The sequence below is a fragment of the Dasypus novemcinctus genome, chromosome 6 (genome assembly GCF_030445035.2).
Source record: "Dasypus novemcinctus isolate mDasNov1 chromosome 6, mDasNov1.1.hap2, whole genome shotgun sequence".
Classification (NCBI taxonomy): domain Eukaryota; kingdom Metazoa; phylum Chordata; class Mammalia; order Cingulata; family Dasypodidae; genus Dasypus; species Dasypus novemcinctus.
Window position 1 is genome coordinate 105,518,862 of NC_080678.1, and position 19,058 is coordinate 105,537,919.

At 41.4% G+C, this 19,058-nt stretch overlaps 1 protein-coding gene across 1 annotated transcript in view; it reads left to right on the forward strand.

Annotated features, from left to right (window-relative positions):
- Positions 1-7,941: 7,941 nt before the first annotated feature.
- The window catches only part of LOC131278779 (putative zinc finger protein 487), a 57,099-nt gene continuing 45,982 nt past the window's right edge, over positions 7,942-19,058 (forward strand). Inside the window, 3 exon segments of the mRNA XM_058299244.2 lie at positions 7,942-8,210; positions 9,450-9,509; positions 11,923-11,958. Of these exon segments, the coding sequence (XP_058155227.1) occupies positions 9,473-9,509; positions 11,923-11,958 (73 nt within the window). The 5' untranslated portion in view covers positions 7,942-8,210; positions 9,450-9,472.

Here is a 19,058-nt window from a genome sequence, read left to right on the forward strand (position 1 = left end):
ATGCATTTACCCCAGAGAAATGAAAACTCAAGTCCTCCCCAAAACCTGTATTTGATTGTTCCTGGCAGCTTTGACTGTAATACCTAAAAACTGGAAACAACCAAAATCCATTCAAGAGGTGAAAGGTTAAACAAACTGGTATATCCATACCATGGAATCCTACCCAGCAATAAAAAGAAATGAACTATTGATACATGCAACAAATTGGAAGGATTTCAAGGGCATTATGCTGAGTGAAAAACAGCCAATTTCAAGCAGTCACATAATGTGTGAGTCCATTTGTATAACATTCTCAAAATGACAAAATTAGAGCTGGAGAACAGAAGAGTGTATGCCAGGGATTAGGGAGGGTGGAGGGTGGGTGTGACCAAAAAGGGGACCCAAGGGAGATCTTTGTGGTGATGGAAGAGTTCTGGATCTGGATTGTAGTGTTAACAGAAATCTATACATGCGGTAAAATGACACAGAACTACACTCATACTTTATACCAGTGTCAGTTTCCTGGTTTCAATAATGTACTCCAGTTAGGAAAATTGTAAACTATGGGGAAGTGGGTCCTGAAAGACCAATAACTGAGACTCAATATCCCTCCCAGAGATGGCTCCCTTGCCTGTTTGCTTGTTGTCTGTTTTTGTTTTTTTGTTTTCCCCTTTAGGAGGCACTGGGAACTGAACCTGGGACCTCCAATTGGGAGGTGGGTACACAACTGCTTGAGAACATCTGCCTCCTGCTCGTTTGTTTTTGCTCATTGTCTTGCTTGTTGTTTTTGTCCTTTTTTTCTCCTTGTCTGTTCTCATTGTCCACTTGTTTTTGCTCAATGTCTGCTTGTCTGCTCACTGTTTGTCTTCCTTAGGAGGCACTGGGAACCAAACCTGGGACGTCCCATGTGGGAGATGAGTGCTCAACTGCTTGAGTCACATCTACTCCCCCTCAGTATATATTTTTAAAAGTAGTTTTATTCACACACCATACAATCCACCCAAAATGTACAATCAATGGCTTTCAGTATAATCACAGTGTGCTTTCATCACCACAATCAATTTTAGAACACTGTCATAGCTCCAAAAAGAAGAAATTCTCACCCCTGATTCTCTCCTGTTATTGACACTTAGCACTGGTGTGGTACCTTTGTTACAATTGATGGAGGAATATTAAAAATCACTGTTAACTCTAGACCATAGTTTGCATTAGGTGTATCTTTTTCCGTATACCACCCTATATTAACACCTTATAATTTGTTCCAGTTCATCTAAAAGTCAATATTAAGTGCTGCCTTCACATCTGGTAAAACCAGGAGGGCCTGGAAAGACCTAACCTAACTCTGTTCCTGTGGATAAGATCCTAGCCAAGCAACTCTCCTTATCACGAGACCAGTCACGGCATCTGCTTATCCCCCAGTAATGGGCTCCAGTCCCCTGCCAGTCCAGGGAATTTTCCCAACAAAACAATTACACATCCAGCAGGAACCAAACAGAGCCTGCCCCCCACAGCCCCTCCTTGCTCACTTTGCTCCCTAGTGCATCCCCCAGGTAGCCCTGTGTAGAACCTGATATTCTCTTGCCCAGTCTGTGTATATATGGCCCAATAAGCTGCCACTGATGGCGTCTGTCCAGTGGGAGGTGTCGTGTATTCTGCCTTCCCTATAACCTGAGGCAGGAAGCCATACCTCACCTAAAGAGTGAAGGGAGGTGAAGGACACAACTGGGTAAGGGTATGAGGGAGCTCTGGTTACAATCTCTGTAATTCCCTGTGAATCTATAATTATTTCAAAAATAAGTTAAATCTATCATTTAGACTATTTGGAAAAGAGGAGCATATACAGTGTTTGCTAGAGCTAGCTTGTCCTGACAGGCTTGTATTGATTCCTGTAATTAATTTCAGGAATTTTGTTGGTTGCTAACCAGCCATTATTAAAATGTTAATGAGGGCATATGGGAATCTCCTCTATTTTTTCAAGGTAACATTTTGTGTGATCTATGTATCTTTTAAAAATAAATAAAAAATATACTAAAAATGTTAATGATATAAATTTACCATGGAATAAATTATATTTAAAAACATTTTTACAAAATAAAATGAAACAGCAAGGTGCAAAAACATATACAAAAACCGAAAACCCTGAAGACATTTGATTGGATTAAAACAGTCTTTTCATTTAGGAAAGTGGTATGTATTTCTATTCATTCAAGACTTCCCCCCCCCCCCCCATGTAGCACAGTCCAGCTTATAATTTTCTTTGGAGGTTTAAAAAAATTTTAATGCTAACTAATGTATATGTTTGATGCTACTGTGAATGAGAATTTATATTCTGGCTTTTCTTAAAGTAGAAGAAATGATAGATGTTATATTGGTCATCTCTCAATAATACTATGTTTGATTAATTGTTTTATGATATTTTCCATCAGAAAGATACTTTGTTTCCCTTTGAAATTAGGGGCGATCCTTGACATTTTGAGAATGACTTATTCTCCAATAAATTTTACTCTGATACTTTACGCTTATATCAATGATACTTTCCTCAATCAATTATTACATTGGAGATTGCAAAGTGGTGTTTTCTCATTTTGTCTTCCTTTTGCATGCATTAGCTGGTGTTCTTTCAAGAAGAGGTGTTCTTTATTTTCTTTCTCATGTGTATCACTATAGACTTATGGATTTAAAAAATTTATTTATATTCAATATGTTACAATCAAATGTAGTCTTCATTTTTAAAAAGTCTGTTATTTTATGTAATTGTCTTAAATATCTCTACATAAATTGAGAAACACATGGAACAATATTATAATTATTGCTTCAACCATCAAAATCAATTTAGAAAACTTGAAAGGAAAGTCTGTTGTACTTAATCATATTTTTACTCCTTTTTTCCCTTCTTTTTTTCACTTCCTTTTGCTTTCAAAAACTTACTTTAGTTATTTTTTTAGGTTAGGTCTTCTGGTGACAAATTCTCTTGGTTTACCTTTGTCTAAGAATTTATTAAATTTCCATTTATTCTTTTTTTCTCTCTATTTTATTCTTTAATGAATTGTTTTTTTCTTGATGCTTTCAATAATTTTTTTCTTTATTTCATTTTCAGTGATGTGTTCTTCACTATGATATGTGTTGGCATGGATTTCTTTAGGTTTTTCCTGTCTGTGGTTCAGGCTGTAGACTTATGTCTTTTGTCAAATTTGAGAATTTTTCAGCCACTATTTTGCCAAATGATTTTTTAGCTCTACCTTTTTCTCGTTTTGGGACTCCAATGATGTAAATGCTATTATTTTTCCACATTGTCCTAGTAATTTTTTCAGTCTACTCTCTTTTCAGATTGGGCAATTTCTACTGTTCTGTCTTCAAGTTCACTGGTTTTTTCAGCTGTCCTCTCTATTCTACTGTTGAAACCACCACTGAGTATTTTATTGCACTTGTATTTTTTTCAGTTCTAAAATTACCATTTGTTTCTTCTTTATATCTTCTCTTTCTTTATCAAGACTTAATTGTTCATAATTATTCATTGAAGCATTTTATGATAGTTGCTTTAAAATCCTTGTCAGATAATTCCAACCTCTGGTTCATCCCACTGTTGGTGTCAGCCTTGATTGCATTTCTCATTCAAGTTGTGATTTCCCTCATTCTTGGCATGATGGGTGATTTTTTACTGTATCCTGGGTATTATGTTACCAGACTTTGGCTCTTATTTAAATCTTTGTTACACAAGCCCCCTCTGATGCAGCACAGGCCAGAGAGAGGGGTGCTGGTAGGGGTGAAAGTTGGGGTTCTCCTCTTAGCCTCCATCGACAGCAGGGCAATAAATATTCCTCAGTCAGACAGGGCAGGAGTGTGAGTCCAGGCTCTTCCCTGAGGACACCACATGGATGGGAGAGGGAGAGGGGCCTAGTCGCTCCTCCGCAAGTCATCTACACTGACATTTTAGAGGAGGTGTGGGGCTTATTGCTAGAAGCTCATGAAAATCCTAGCTTTACACTCAGCCTTTCTTGACACTGTTGGAGGAGGGAGCTAGCTATAATTATGTAAAAGGATGGAAGGCTAAGCTCCCCACTGGGTGGAGGTAGGTCTGCAGCTTTTATTATTATTATTACTACTACTACTATTGTGTATAGTTGAATATATCAGCTATTGTCTAAATGTTTTCTGTCTTACTATGTTGACCTTTTCCTTGTCCTCTGGTTAGAGAACTATGACTTTTGTTGGGGATGGTCTTATCTGTACCTGTCAGTGTTTCCAGATTGCCTGCTTCTCCAGGCCCCAGTTTGGGATATATGATGCAAAAAGAAAATGCTTGGAACTCACTGCTATGTTTTTCCTGTTTTTTATTTGAAACAAGTCAATTTTATTGATGCATATTATTTCCTGGGGTTTTCAGGTCCCTGGCCATCTGCCTTCTTATCCCTGACTTTCAGTCTTATTGTATATAATGTCCATGACTATTAGCTTAGTTAGAGGAATAGGAGAAGTGTGTCTACTTAATTTCCTATACTTTCTACTTAATGCTCAAATTTTGTCCAGTGGGAGCCACTTCAAATTGGGTCTGATTTCTTATTTATTTATTTATTTATTTATTTATTTAATCTTCCCTTGCCCCCCCCAATTGTCTGCTCCCTGTGACCATTTGCTGCATGATCTTCTGTGTTCAATTCCATTCTTGTCAGTGGCATGGGGAATCTGTGTCTCTTTTTGTTGCATCATCTTGCTGTGTCAGCTCTCTGTGTGTGTGGCGCCATTCCTGGGCAGGCTGAACTTCCTTTTGCGCTGGGCGACTCTCCTTATAGGGCACACTCCTTGCACGTGGGGCTCCCCTACTTGGGGCACACCCCTGCGTGGCATGGCACTCCCTGTGTGTATCAGCACTGCACGTGGGCCAGCTCCACACTGGTCGAGGAGGCCCTGGGTTTGAACTGTGGACCTCCCATGTGGTAGGCAGATGCTCTATCCGTTGAGCCAAGTCCGCTTCCAGGTCTGATGCCCTTTTGACGTGACATTGTTATTCTTTTTTGCACTTCCCTGTACTTTGTCAAATCACAATGTCTCAGGCACACCTTCTACTTTCTTTGTCCTCCTGAACAAGATAAAGGAATGTCACAAAAGACAAAGCAGGGTGGTGATGGTAGCACAACACTGTGAATATAATTAGCAGCACTAAATTATATATTTGAAAGTGGTTAAAAGGGGAGATTTTAGGTTGTATATAAGTTACTAGAATAAAAATAAAATAGCCCAAAAAAACCATAGGACTGTACAACACCAACAGTGAACCCTAATGTAAACTATGGACTATAGATAATAGTACAATTATAATATTCTTTTAGCAATTATAACAAAGCTTCCACACTAATGCAATATGTCAATAATGGGAGGGAAGTATATGGGAACTTGGTATTTTCTCCATGATTTTTCTGTAAACCTACAACTTCTCTAATAAAAATTTTATTAAAAAAATAAAGCAGTGGTAGCAGAGTGAGGACTGTTTGGAATTTAAAAAGGGTAAAATGATAAGTAAACCAAGTACAATGTATAATTCTTTTTTTTTTAATGTATAATTCTTGACTTGATCCTGTTTTTTAAAATAACTTCAAACATCTTAATAAAAGTGTTGTAATAGAAATTCTTGGGATAACTGGGGAAATTTGAACAGGAACTTGATAGACTTTTTTTTTAATTTCTGTTCAATTTTATAGGTGTGATAATGGTATTGTGATTATGAAGGAATATGTCCTTAATTGTAAAAGATTCATGATGACATATTTAGGGCTGAAGTGTCATCATGTCTGCAATTTATTGACCAAGATTGGTTTTCTCTTGAACAGGCTGCCGGCCTTGCTCCTTGCATGCCCCTACAGTCTCCCTCCTCCAACCTGACTACTTTGAAATTTATCTGGCAACTGAAGGACTGCAGAGAAAAACAACTCAGACTGCAGGGGAAAAAGGAGGGGAAAGACAAGTTCAGATACTAGCTATTCCAAGCTATCAACCTTGGCCCTTCCTTCCCCCTCTTCCCTTCCTCTGTCCCAGCTCTTACAGATGACAGGTGGCCTAATTACTGCAGAGTAAAACAATCTAACCAAGTGCTCCTAACTCCACTCTCATTAAACTACTGCCAATGTCAAAGATCAAACCTCTACCGTCCTCCAAGCCACACGCAGCCCTTGAAAAGCTTGCTGTCCTTTTTATCAATGGAGTTGAGGTTTACTCTCTCTCCCCTTCCTTGGTAGCTATGAATAAAGTCATCCTTGCCTGTTTCCCACAGTCCAGTACAGCTTTTTTTTTTTTAATATTTCTTTCAAATGGCTCAGCACAAATAAAAATTAGTATATACAAATAAAGAAAATATGTCAAAATATTAACAACTGGTGACTCTAGGTAAGGTATGAATACATCTATTGCTCATTGAATTCTATTGCATTTCTATTTGAAACGTTTGTAAGAAAATGCCAGGTTTTGTTTGACCAAGAAAAAGATAGTTGTTTACTGAAACAAGCTACGTAACACTTATGCCCTTCAAATCGCGTTTTTTGTGAAATGCTAAAAGGTTGTATACAGTCCTTTTAAGAGTGACAAGGCTGTGTGAAAATTTTCTCATAAAACAGACTAAGTAAACTACAGGAGTGTGTGTGATAAGCTCATGTGTCAACTTGGTCAGGTGATGGTGTCCCGTTGTTTGGTCAAGGCAAGCACTGGCTTGCCTTGTTACTGTGAGGATATTTCATGGACTTAAATAATCAGTAAGATGATTGCATCTATGGCTGATTAGATCTACAATCAACTGAGATAGCTTTCAATGAGGAGAGAAGTTTGAGCCAATCAGTCAGCGGCCTGAAAAGGAGAGGTAATGGGAAGCAGATGTGGCTCAGGCGATGGGACTCCAGTCTACCATACAGGAGGTGCAGGGTTCGATCCCCTGTGCCTTCTGGTGAAGGTGATCCGGCTGGAGTGGCAAGCTTGCCCAAGAAGAGAACTGACTTGCATGGCATGCTGGCCTGTGCAAGAGTGCTGGCCTGTGCAGGAGTGCTGACGCAGCAAGATGATGCAACAAAAAGAGATGCAGAGGAGAGACAGTAAGAGATGCAGCAGACCGGGAGCTGATTTGGCATAGGAGAATGAGCACCTCTTTCCCACTCCGGAAGGTCCCAGAATTGGTTCTCAGTGCCACCTAAAGAAAAAACAAGCAGACACAGAAAAACACATAGTAAATGCACACAGAAAGCAGAGAGCCAGCACAAAAACAATGAGGGGGCTAGAAAAAAAAAAAAGTATAAATATAAAAAAGGAGATGTGATGATTTTAGCAGCCAGAAGAGAGAACTCCCATTTCTATTTCTGCCAGCCTGGGAAATTCATTGAAAAACTTTCATCAGAGTTCCCAGCCTGCCCTACAGAATTGTGCATCCCACAGTCACTTGAGACAATTCATATAAAACTCTAATATTTACACATATTACCTGTTGGTTCTGTCTCCCTAGAAAACTCTAATACAAGGAAGGATCCTTTCAGTTGGTGTGCATGAGACACTATACTAGCTTTACAATATTTTATCAACTCCACTACTTCTGCTACCCCACCAGCCTTGTGCGCTTTACTGCCAGGAGCAAAGCCCTGCTGTCACCGCGCTGTTCCTCCTTCCAGCTCTTTCCGCTTATAGAGTCCGAATAAGGCTTTCCACGTGGGGTCCCGCCCGCTCCCTGCCGCCCCCTGCCGCCCTCTGCCGCTTCCCTGACGGCCCCTGCCGCCCCCTGCCGCCCCCTGCCGGCCCCTGCGGGCTCCTGGCAGTCCCTGCCGCACACCGCACCGCGCCGAGCCCAGGGCGCCAATCAGCCGCTGGGGCTGACGGGAAATGGGCCTTGGTCCCCGTTGCGCCGGAAACGGGTAAGGCCCCTCTGCGCATGCACCATCTCGCTCGATCTCGCGGGCGCTGGCGCGGGCGCTGGCGCGAGCGGGGTGGCGCATGCGCGGAAGAGCTCGCGGAGGCTGGAGAGGGCCCTGCGGCTGAGCCGGAGGCGGAGCCGGGCTCTCAGGAGAGGCCGCCGCGGGGCGCTCTCGGGCTTCTTTCGGGTGCTCTTCGCTATGCCCTCCGCCCCTTTCCGGAAGGACCCTGCGTGCCTCAGAGAGGTGTCGCGTTGAGCCCTCGCCCACCGGGAGGTCGGGAGAGTCCCTTGCCACAAGTCGAGGGCCGAAGCGCGTTCCCCCGGAGCCCCCAGCCGCAGGGGACGGGCTCCGGTGAGCGCGTCCACGGCGACCTCCCTTCCCGTTTCCTCCTTCCAAACAGCGATTCTACCCAAACTCAGCATTGTGTGCTTCAGGGCAGGAGCTCAAGGACGGCACTGTCCTGTGTCAGATGTGGCCTCTGTTTCATTATGTGACCATTGTGTTTCTAGGTCCTTGGTGTCCTATCAGAGCGCTACTATCCAAGGGTTCTGGGCCTGAGCGGAACCGGCCAGTCTGTGTATCCCCAGAGGTCCGGGTTTATTTGCTTTTTTTGAAAGACTAGCCTGAGATCCTGGGGTCAGAGAGCTCCAAGGTTTGGAGCTCTGATACCTGTTCCGACTCAAATAATTTTGTCGCTTAGGCCCAGGTCCTGGTTCCTGGGAACAAAGCAGCTCTTGTGCGGCCAAGAGGGAACCTTAGGAAGAGAAATCCCACCTGGAAGATGGCCCACCCTCAGAGCTTCAGAGCAGAGGCAGAAGAGCCAGAGAAAGCGAAACCTACCTGTGAATGGCTAGAAGCAATTTGCAATCCTTGAGCTCCATCCAGAAGCCACCCCAAACTATAATAGGAGCTTTGAGCCAGATTTCAGAAGAGACATGTGAGCTGGGGCCAAGGCAGAGGGGCCGGCCTGCCCAGGAAGTGTTGCTTCATTTGAGGATTTGAGAGGGTGTGGTCTGGGGGTGGAAAAGAAGTGCCACCTACTCTAAGGAATTTCCTCTCAGGCCTCCCTAACTGCCCTCGACTCCTTTCAAACGCCCCACTATTTGCAGGTGACCAGGGGGCCTGGCTCCATGCCCCTTAGCAGACGGGGCGCTGAGAGATGCTGCTTCCATCCTGACTCCTGGGCTCAGAAGGTCGTGGGGGAAGGGCATCCTGGATTGCCAATTTCTGCCTAACATGAAAGATGAGAACTGCTGAGTCCAAGAGGGTGAATGTGCAGTCAGGTTTTCTGGTATAGTTAAGTAAAAAACCAGTTTCTTTTCTTTTCATTTTTATTTAAAGGTGGTACCAGGGATTGAACCCAGGACCTGGCACATGGGAAGCAGGCGCTCAGCCACTGAACTACATCAAAACTGGTTTCTGTCAAAAGATGGAGAAACTGCTACCAACATAGAGAAGGGCCAAAGGACATTTTCCTATGGGAGGGCGTTCTATTCACCTGGCAGGTGGAGCTTTTTAGGCAAGAGAATCCAGGAGGGGAAAGGCAGGTTAGATTTCTTGTGGTCTCATTCTTTCTTTTTTCTTCCCCAGCTCCCCCCTTCATTATTCTCTACATGTTTCCCAGAGCAGCAGAAAATGGACAGATCTCAGGTGAGCTGTTTATTTTATTCCTTACTTTGTTTACTGTGTCTTGTACGAGGTCTTTAAGGTCTGTAGTTGAGAATGGGAATGCAGAAATGGATGGAAATTAACATCAGGAATAATACACGGAAGGCTATCAATATCAGGACAAAGTGGAATACAGAACTATATAGGCGCTATGATGTTATAGCTGATTTGTCTGATCTTTTTCAGGGCATAGCAATAATGCAGACATTATCTGGGATGTGCTTTGCATTGACCATGGAAAGAAATCATGCTAAATCCTCATGAGGCATTTAGAGCTCTTGGCATTGAAGTCTAGACAATGTTCCTTTCCTGGTTTTTGTAAAGGTAACATAGACATGCTTTCTAAGTGAGTACCTGAAATCAGCGCAGCCTGCAGCCTGCCATTGATCCTCAGGGGAAGCATGGCACTGTGTCAGAGGTGAACTCAGCCAATCCAGGTTTCCAGGGGCCAAAACACCTTGGTCCCGTGGATTGCTTTCTGATGGTCCTAGTTGAGCCAGGCATAGAATTTAGAATATCTCTGAAAAGAAAGACTTGTATCACCTTCAGATAATCTCTGTAAATATTATGTATACATGGTGCAGGAGATAGATTTCAAGTTGTGCGTTCTGGCAGATGTTTTCCCATTTCCCTTTGGCATTTTAAACTGCTTCACTTTGTGGATCTGTCTGATGAGGGACACCAGTGACCTTATTATGGCAAGGTTGTGGATACTTTAGTGCTTGCTTTAATTGAGCTTTCTGTCCAGTTGGTGCTCATGTCCAGTCTCTCCTAGAGTGTTGTCTTGGCTGGTTTCTGGTTTTTTCCTCTCTCTGTGATTATTTCTTTTCACTTCTCTCCACGGAGCTATCTTCCTCTTGTGCCTTTCTTAATTGCTTCTCCCAAGGTGTCCATTCTTGATCCTCTTTCATCCTTACTCTCCCTGATTCGCCTCTATGGGAAGGCATTATTTGCCGGACTGCTTGGCTCTGTCTTTCCCCTACTTTTAGACCCTAAAGGCCACCACTCTGCTGTATATCTCTGTAAGTATCCAAAGGCTCTTTAAACTCCATCGATTCAAATAAAAGTATTATAGCCCCCGACTCTTTCCCTTTATTTCCCATCCAATATGATCACCAACCAGCCTGTCATCCAAGTGAAGAATGGCATTTATCCTAATGGATGTCTTTTACCTGCTACACAGCCAGTGATCAAGTTTTATTACTTTCAAGTTATTAATTTTTGTTTTTTTGATTGAGTTAAAGGGCACAAGGCCCAGGTGAACTACTTGACAAATTTTTCTTGTACATAGATAGCTGTCACTCAGTTCAAGATATGGGGCAGAAAACTATTTTGTGTTCTCTCCAAGACCTTACTTCCCCCATTGCCACTCAAGGGTAACCATTATTTTGCCCTCTATCGTTATATATTATTTTGTCTGATTTTAAACTTCATATAAATAGAATCATACAATATATATTCTTTTTAAAAAATATACTTTTTCTTTTTTCTTTTTCTCCCCTTTCCTACCCTGCTGTTTTTTGCTGTCTATGTCCATTCGCTGTATGATCTTTTGTATCTGTTTCTCTTTTGGTCTTCTCTTTTTTCTCCTCTAAGATTCACTTGGATTCGATCCTGGGGACCTCTGATATGGAGAGGGGTTCCCTGTCGCTTGTGCAACCTCAGTTCCTGGTTTCTCTTGCGCCTCACCTTCATTCTCCTCTTTGTCTCTCTTTTGTTGCATCATCACCTTGCTGCGTGACTCACTTGCGTAGGCACTGACTCGCTGCACGGGCACTCAGCTTGCTGTGTGGGCACTGGCTTGCCAGGCAGGCCTGCTTTTTTTTTTTTTAACCAGGCTTTAACCTGGGTCTTCCCATGTGGTAGGCTGAAGCCCAGTCACTTGAGCCACATCTGCTTCCCAATAGATATTCTTTTTGTGTCTGATTCCTTTTATTCGACATTACATCTGTGAGATAGCCATGTTGTTGCATGTTGCAGGAGGTTTTTTCCCCCATCATGTGACGATACCTCAATTTATCCATTCTAGTCTTGATGGACATTTGGGCTGTTTGTAATTTGGGTGTTTGCACATGTTCTTTGGTGTACATGTGCATTTGATTCTGAGGGATGTAAATCTGGAAGTAGAATTGATGGCTTATTGCACATATATATGCTTAGCTTTGATAGATTCCACCAAACATTTTCCAAAGTAATTGTATTATTTGATACAAATGATATAGTCAGCCATATGCAAGAGATCCTGTTGCTCTATAGCCTAGTCAGCACTTGGTTTTGTTGGTGATGCTTTTTTTTTTTTAAATTTATTTATTTCCTCCCCCCATTGTTTGCATTTGCTGTCTGTTTGCTGTGTCTGTTCATTGTGTGCTCTCTATGTCTCCTCGTTTTCTTTTAGGAGGCACTGGAAACCCAACCTGGGACCTCCCATATGGTAGGCAGGTACTCAACTGCTTGAGTCACATCTGGCCTTAGGCTTTCTCTCTCTCTCTACCCCCTTCCCCTCCCCCTCCACCTCCCCCCCCAAACTTGTGAGTGTAGTGGTATCTCTCTCTCTCTTTTATTTTAGGTAGATACTGGGGATCAAACCTGTTACCTCATACATGGGAAGCAAGTACTCAACCACGTGTGCTACATCTCCTCCCCTCATTTTGTTTTTTTCGTTCTTTTTTAAAAAATTTTATTTTATTTCTTAATTATCTTCTTTAAAGTTAATAGATCACACAAAATATTACATTAAAAAACATAAGATGTTCCCATATACCCCACTCCCCACCCCCACCCCCATCATTTTTTTAAGTTGTATTTTTTTGAAGATACAAGGTCACAAAAAATGTTATATTAAAAAATGTACGAGGTTCCCATATACCCCCCCCCCACTCCTCCCACATCAACAACCTCTTTCATCATTGTGGCACATTCATTGCAATTGGTGAATACATTTTAGAGCACTGCTGTACCACATGGATAATAGTTTACATTGTAGTTTACACTCTCCCCCAGTACATTCAGTGGGTTATGGCAGGATATATAATGTCCATTATCTGTCCCTGCAATATCGTTTAGGAAAACTCCAAGTCCTGAAAACGCCCCCACATTACATCTCTTCTTCCCTCTCTCTGCCCTCAGCAACTACCATGGCCACTTTCTCCATAACAATGCTACAATTTCTTCCATTACTAGTCACAATAGTTCTATAGTAGAGTATCAGTAAGTCCACTCTAATCCATATTTTGTTCCTCCATCCTGTGGCCCCTGGGAGGTGATGTCCAGTCCACCTCTATATTGAGAGGGGGCTTAGATCCCACATGGATGATCGTTGCAGTTCTTCTGCTTGTGGTTGTAGGCACTCTCGTTTCCCTTGTGTGGTTGTTGACCATCTTCACCTCCCTGTTAGCTGATCTGGGTAAATCCAACGAACCAGAGAGTAAGAGTTGAAACTCTGCTGAGGCTCAGGGCCCAGCTGGCACATGGACAGTCCAGAGATTCAAGTCTCCTGAGTATACACCAACCCCAGCACCAACCACAGGTTCAATAAGTGACAGAAGAGCTCATTTTGGTTTTGATTTGCATCTTTCTGATGCCTGATAGTATCAAACATGCTTTCATATATTTCCTGGCCATTATTTTATCTTTATCTGATTTTTGGTTAAAAAAAAAATCTATTCCGGTCTTTTGCCTATTAAAAAAAAAATGGTGTTTGTCTCTGCCATATTAACTTGTAGGAGATCTTTATATATTCTTTATATGAGTCCTTTGTCAGATAGAGGTATTGGAAATATCTTCTTTGAGTCTGATACTTGTTCTGAATTTTAATGAAGTCCAATTTATTTTTTTTATGTGCTCTTAGTCTAGTCTTTACTTCTGTGTGCTCTTTATGTTCTGTTTAAAAAAACTTTACACCAAATGCAATGAACGTTTCATGATGATGGAGGAGATTGTTGTTATGGGGGGAGGAGTGGGGTGAGGGTCGTTGGTGGTGTATGGGGACCTCATATTTTTTGAATGTAATATTAAAAAAATAAATAAGAAAGGAGAAAAAAAAACTTTACCTATTCCTAACTCAAAAATTCTATTTTCATCTAGAATTTGAATGTTTTAACTTTCACATTTAAGTATGATACATCTTAAAGTATTTTATATACATATACACATATGCATATGTATACTTAGATACACATATACATATGTACATACATATTTTGATATGAGCTATGGCTATCCATTTCCTCCAGGACCATTTATTGAAAGACATTCCTTTCAAATTTGCAGTGGCGTCTTTGTTGAAAATCAGGTAGCCATCTACTTGTGGGTCTCTTTTTGGATTCTCAGTTCTATTGCAGTTGTCTCTTTGTCTAGCATTGTGCCAATATTTCCAGCCCCTGTTACTGTAGCTTTATAACATAAATAATATGTGTAACATATTGAATGATTAAAAAAATTTATGTGTCCAGTACATTTAATTGAGAAATGTATGTTTTTATTCAACTGTTTTCTTTTTCAAGTTATTGTCTATATTTTCAATTATTAAATGTACAAATATATTGAAAAAGGAAAAGCATTTGCAGGGAACTGATATGGCTCAAGTAATTGAGACCTGCTTCCCATATGGGAGGTCCTGGTTTGTTTCCCAGTGCCTCCTAAGAAAAACAAACAAATGATAAAACCAAGCAAACATGAAAAGAAACACTTCAGCTTAGGGGCCGAAGTGGCTCAGTGGTTGAGCACCGGTTTCCCACGTGCAAGGTTCCGGGTTCAATCCCTGGCCCCTGGGTACTTGAAAAAAAAAAAAAAGGGAAAAAGAAAGAGGTAATTGCAGTAGTTCAGATGATGCAAGGTGGTGGTGGTGGCTGGAGGGCAGAGAGAAGCCTGGAATGTTAGCAGAGCCAGGTCCACTGTAGGCCCAGCTCAAGTGTTCTTTTCACTCCCCTTCACATAATATCTTCAGAACCATAATTACTGGCACCGCAGTCTTAGACCTGCCCTTCTGCCTTCTCCTTGCCCTTCCATTTGACGTCAATGTCTGAACTAGGTCAGAGGAAAAAAATTATAATTTTTTGAGACTTTGTCCATATCCCAAATTCTCTGCAGAATGTAAAGAAGTAGGCAAACTAAATTTATGCAAATGCCATTATTTTTTTCTTGAGATATAATTCACATATCCAAGTATTCACCCTTTTAAAGTGTACAATTCAGTGACTTTATTATATTCACAGCTATGTACAACCATCACCACTATTTAATCCCAGAACATTTCATCACCCCAAAAAAGCCAACCCAGTGTTACCATCACCACCATCCACTACCAAAACTTAGTGAATGTAATTAATATCACTGAAATGTATACTTAAAATGAGAAATGTTAATCCTGTGTGTATGTTACCACAATAAAAATTAAAGGAAAGAAGCCCCATATCCATTCATAGCCGTTAACCATGCCCCTGTCTCTAGCTCCTGGCAACCACTAATCTACTTTGTCTCTATGGATTTGCCTATTCTGGGTGATTCAAATAAATGCAATCATACCAAAAAAAAGTGTTCATATCTGTGGATATAAGTTCCCCACCTTTGTTTTTCAAGATAGCTTTGGCTTGGGGGAGTGGATGTCACTCAGTGATTGAGCACCTGCCTCCCACACATGAGGTCCCAGGTTCAATCCCCAGTACCTCCTGAAAGTAAAAAGTAAAACAACAGCAGCAACAAAAAAGATTGCTTTGGCTATTTTAAGTTCTTCGTATTTCTACATAAATTTTATGATCATCTTATAAATTTCTCCCCCAAAAACTTGCTGGAATTTGGTATTGCTTTGAAAACCAAATTGATCTGTAGATAGTATAGGTCATATTAATATTGACCTTTCAATTTATGAACATGGTATTTCTCTCTATTAGGTCTTTAATTTTTCTCAGCAAGGTTTGATAATTTTTCATGTGGAGTCCTTGTACTTCTTTTGTTAGATTTATTAATAGGTACTTGAAAACTTTTTCCCTATTTGTGTGTTGCTTGTATGTAGAAATGTGGTTGATTTTTTTGTATATATATATATATATTTTTAAAGATTTATTTATTTATTTAATTTCCCCCCCTCCCCTGGTTGTCTGTTCTTGGTGTCTATTTGCTGCGTCTTGTTTCTTTGTCCACTTCTGTTGTCGTCAGCGGCACGGGAAGTGTGGGCAGCGCCATTCCTGGGCAGGCTGCTCTTTTCTTTTCACGCTGGGCGGCTTTTCCTCACGGGTGCACTCCTTGCGCGTGGGGCTCCCCCACGCGGGGGACACCCTTGCGTGGCACGGCACTCCTTGCACGCATCAGCGCTGCGCATGGCCAGCTCCACACGGGTCAAGGAGGCCCGGGGTTTGAACCGCGGGCCTCCCGTATGGTAGACGGATGCCCTAACCACTGGGCCAAAGTCCGTTTTCCGATTTTTTTTGTATATTGACCTTGTATTCGGTGACTTTACCATTTATTAATTTTATTATTTTATCTGTAGAATATTTTGGATTTTCTACTTATGCAATTATCTATTAATAGATGGAAATTGCTTCCTTTCTAGTCCTTAAACTTTTATTTTTTTTTCTTTCCTTCTTGCAGTGCCTAGGAGTTTTAATATACCATGAACTAGAAGTAGTACGTCCTTGTTTTCTTCCCAGTCTCAAGGGAAACTTTTCAATATTTTATCATTATGTGTGATTTTTGCTGTAATTTTTTTGGTGCATATTTTTTGGGAAGTTTCATTATTTTCCTAGTTTGCAAGGAGTTTTTATCATCCAAGGGATGCTGCATTACTTATTATTAAGATGAATATATAGTTTTCTCCTTTATTCTTTTAATGGATTAAATAATATTGACATATTAATTGAGGTAATTCTACTAATTTTTTTTTTTAGATTTTTTTATTTGTTTCTCTCCCATTCTCCCTCACCCCCCTTTGTCTGCATTCTGTATCCATTCACTGTGTGTTCTTCTGTGTCCACTTGCATTCTTGTCAGGTGGCACTGGGAATCTGTGTCTCTTTTTGTTGTGTCATCATCTTACTGCATCAGCTCTCCGTGTGTGCGGTGCCATGCCTGGGTGGACTGCGTTTTCTGTGCATGGTGGCTCTCCTTGTGGGGCGCACTCCTTGAGTGTGGGCACCCCTACACAGGGGTCATCCCTGTGTGACACGGCACTCCTTGTGCATGGCAGCACTGCTCATGGGCCAGCTCACCACACAGGCCAGGAGGCCCTGGGAATCAAACCCTGGACCTCTTATATGGTAGGCGGACATTCTATCAGTTGAGCCACATCCGCTTCCCTCTATTAATGTTTTGATTTTCAAATGTTAAACCAATCTTATTTTCCAGGAAAAAATCCAACTTGATTTTTGATGTTTAAAAAAAAATGTAATTCATGATTATTGGTTTAGAATTTTTGTCTTTATTCATGAGATAAAGTGTAATTTTCCTTTCCTATGTTTTTGTCAGATTTTATCTTAATTTTATACTAACCTTGGAATACATCTTAAGTGTTTTCTCTTTCTCTATTCTCTGGAAGCATTTGTGTAAGACCAATGTTATTTATTTTTTAATTGTTCCTAAAATTTCACCAGTGATCTCATCTGGATCTGGATTTTCTTTGTGGAAAGTTTTAAAATTATTGATTGCATTTCTTTATATTAGGGAAATTATCCTTTAGAATATGATATAAGTTCAGTTCCTTCTCAGCTCATCTTTTCTCATCCCCAGGTGTGGGAGCAGGTGCTCTTTGTTCCAGGGAAAGCTTGGGAAAAAACAATGTTGTCTATCAGTATACCTGCCTACACCTCCAGGCCAAAGCCATGGCTGTACACATGACAGTTCAAAAATAACCACATTGGCACCCAGGATTTCTGTTTGCTTTGCTCTCTTTCTTTACATTTCTCTGGATTGCACTTGTGCTAATTTAGCATCTTGATAGGAACTAAAAGTTTTAGTCCTGTCCTACTCTTAATATTTTAGTCAAGGGCAGCAGTGACTTCCACGTCGCTAAATGCTAAATCCAGTGGTGAATTCTCAGGCTTCGTCTTGCTTGACCAGTTAGCTGCATTTGACATTGTTGATCACTTTTTTCCTTCTGATTTAACTTTCTTCATTTGGCTTCCAGAATACAACATTCTTTTAATTTTCCTTCTCTGATTGCTTGCTCCTTTTCCTTTGCTGGCTCCTCCTTTTCTTCCTACCTCTTGATGTTGGAGAGTCCCGAAGCTCAGCCCTTGCTCCTCATCCTTTCTCTATCTGTGACCTACCCTTTGGTGTTCTTGTTGATTCTCATAAGTATTTCTGTGGCCAATGATTCCTCATACTCTTTTAGTTTCCTAGGCTGCTTAAGCAAATACCATGAAATTATTTGGCTTAAACAATGGGAATTTATTTGCTTAAAGTTTTGAGGCTAAAAAAAGTCCAGATCAAGACATCATCAAGGTGATGCTTTCTTCCCAAAGACTGGCTGCTGGTGTTCCTTGGCTCCTCTGCAACATGGCGAAGCACATGGCTGCATGTGCTGGTCTCTCCCTTCTTTTCTGGGCTTCATTGATTTCATCTTCTTGCTTCTGTGGCTTTCTCTCTCTCTGTCTGAATTTCATTCTCTTATAAAGGTCTCTAGTAACAGGAATAAGACCCATCCTGATTGAGGTGGGCCACACCTTAACTGAAGTAACCTCATCAGAAGGACCTACTTACGATGGATTTACATCCACAGGAATGGATTAGATTTAAGAACATGTTTTTCTGGGGAATATACAGCTTAAAACCACCATACCCAGACCTCTTCCTGCACTTAAGAGTCATATATCTAACGGTCTACTCTACATCTCTATTTGAATGTTTAATAGACACAGCTGAACATGACTGCAACTGACTTACTGGCCACTTCCTTCCCAAACCTGTTTTATCACAGCCTTCCCCTTCTTGATTGATAGCTAACCCTTTGGAATCATCCCTGACTTGTTTTTCCTTCATGCTGTACATCTTACTTATCAGCAGAACCTCTTGGCTCTAGATCCAAAATATATCCAGAATCTGACCTCTTCTAATCACCTGCAATTACCCAAAACAACCCTCAGGCATCTCTTGCCTGGATGATGTCAGGGGACACAGAGCAGTTCTCGCTACCTGGGGAATGAGTCAGGTATGGCACTCCTCTGCCCAGCATTTCATTTTCCTCTGAGTAAAAGCCAGAGTTCTTCCAAAGGGTTATGTGGCTCATTACTTCTGTATCTCGCCTCCTCCTCAGCCCTTGATCACTCTGCACCAGCCCCACTGGCCTTCTTGCTGTTCTAGAAACATACTGGGCACAATGCCATCTCCATCCTTGTGTGAGATTTACCTGCTGCCCGGAGTGTGCTCTCCCCAGGGACCTTGTGGCCAACTCCCTCTCCTCCTCTGGACCATGTTCAGAGCCCACAGCTCAGGCAGGTCTACCTGGACCCCGAGTTCAAAACTGCTGCACTAATCCCTAGCATTCCCACCCCCCGTACCTTCATCTGTTTTGTATTTTTGCCATAGCACTTCTCACATGAAG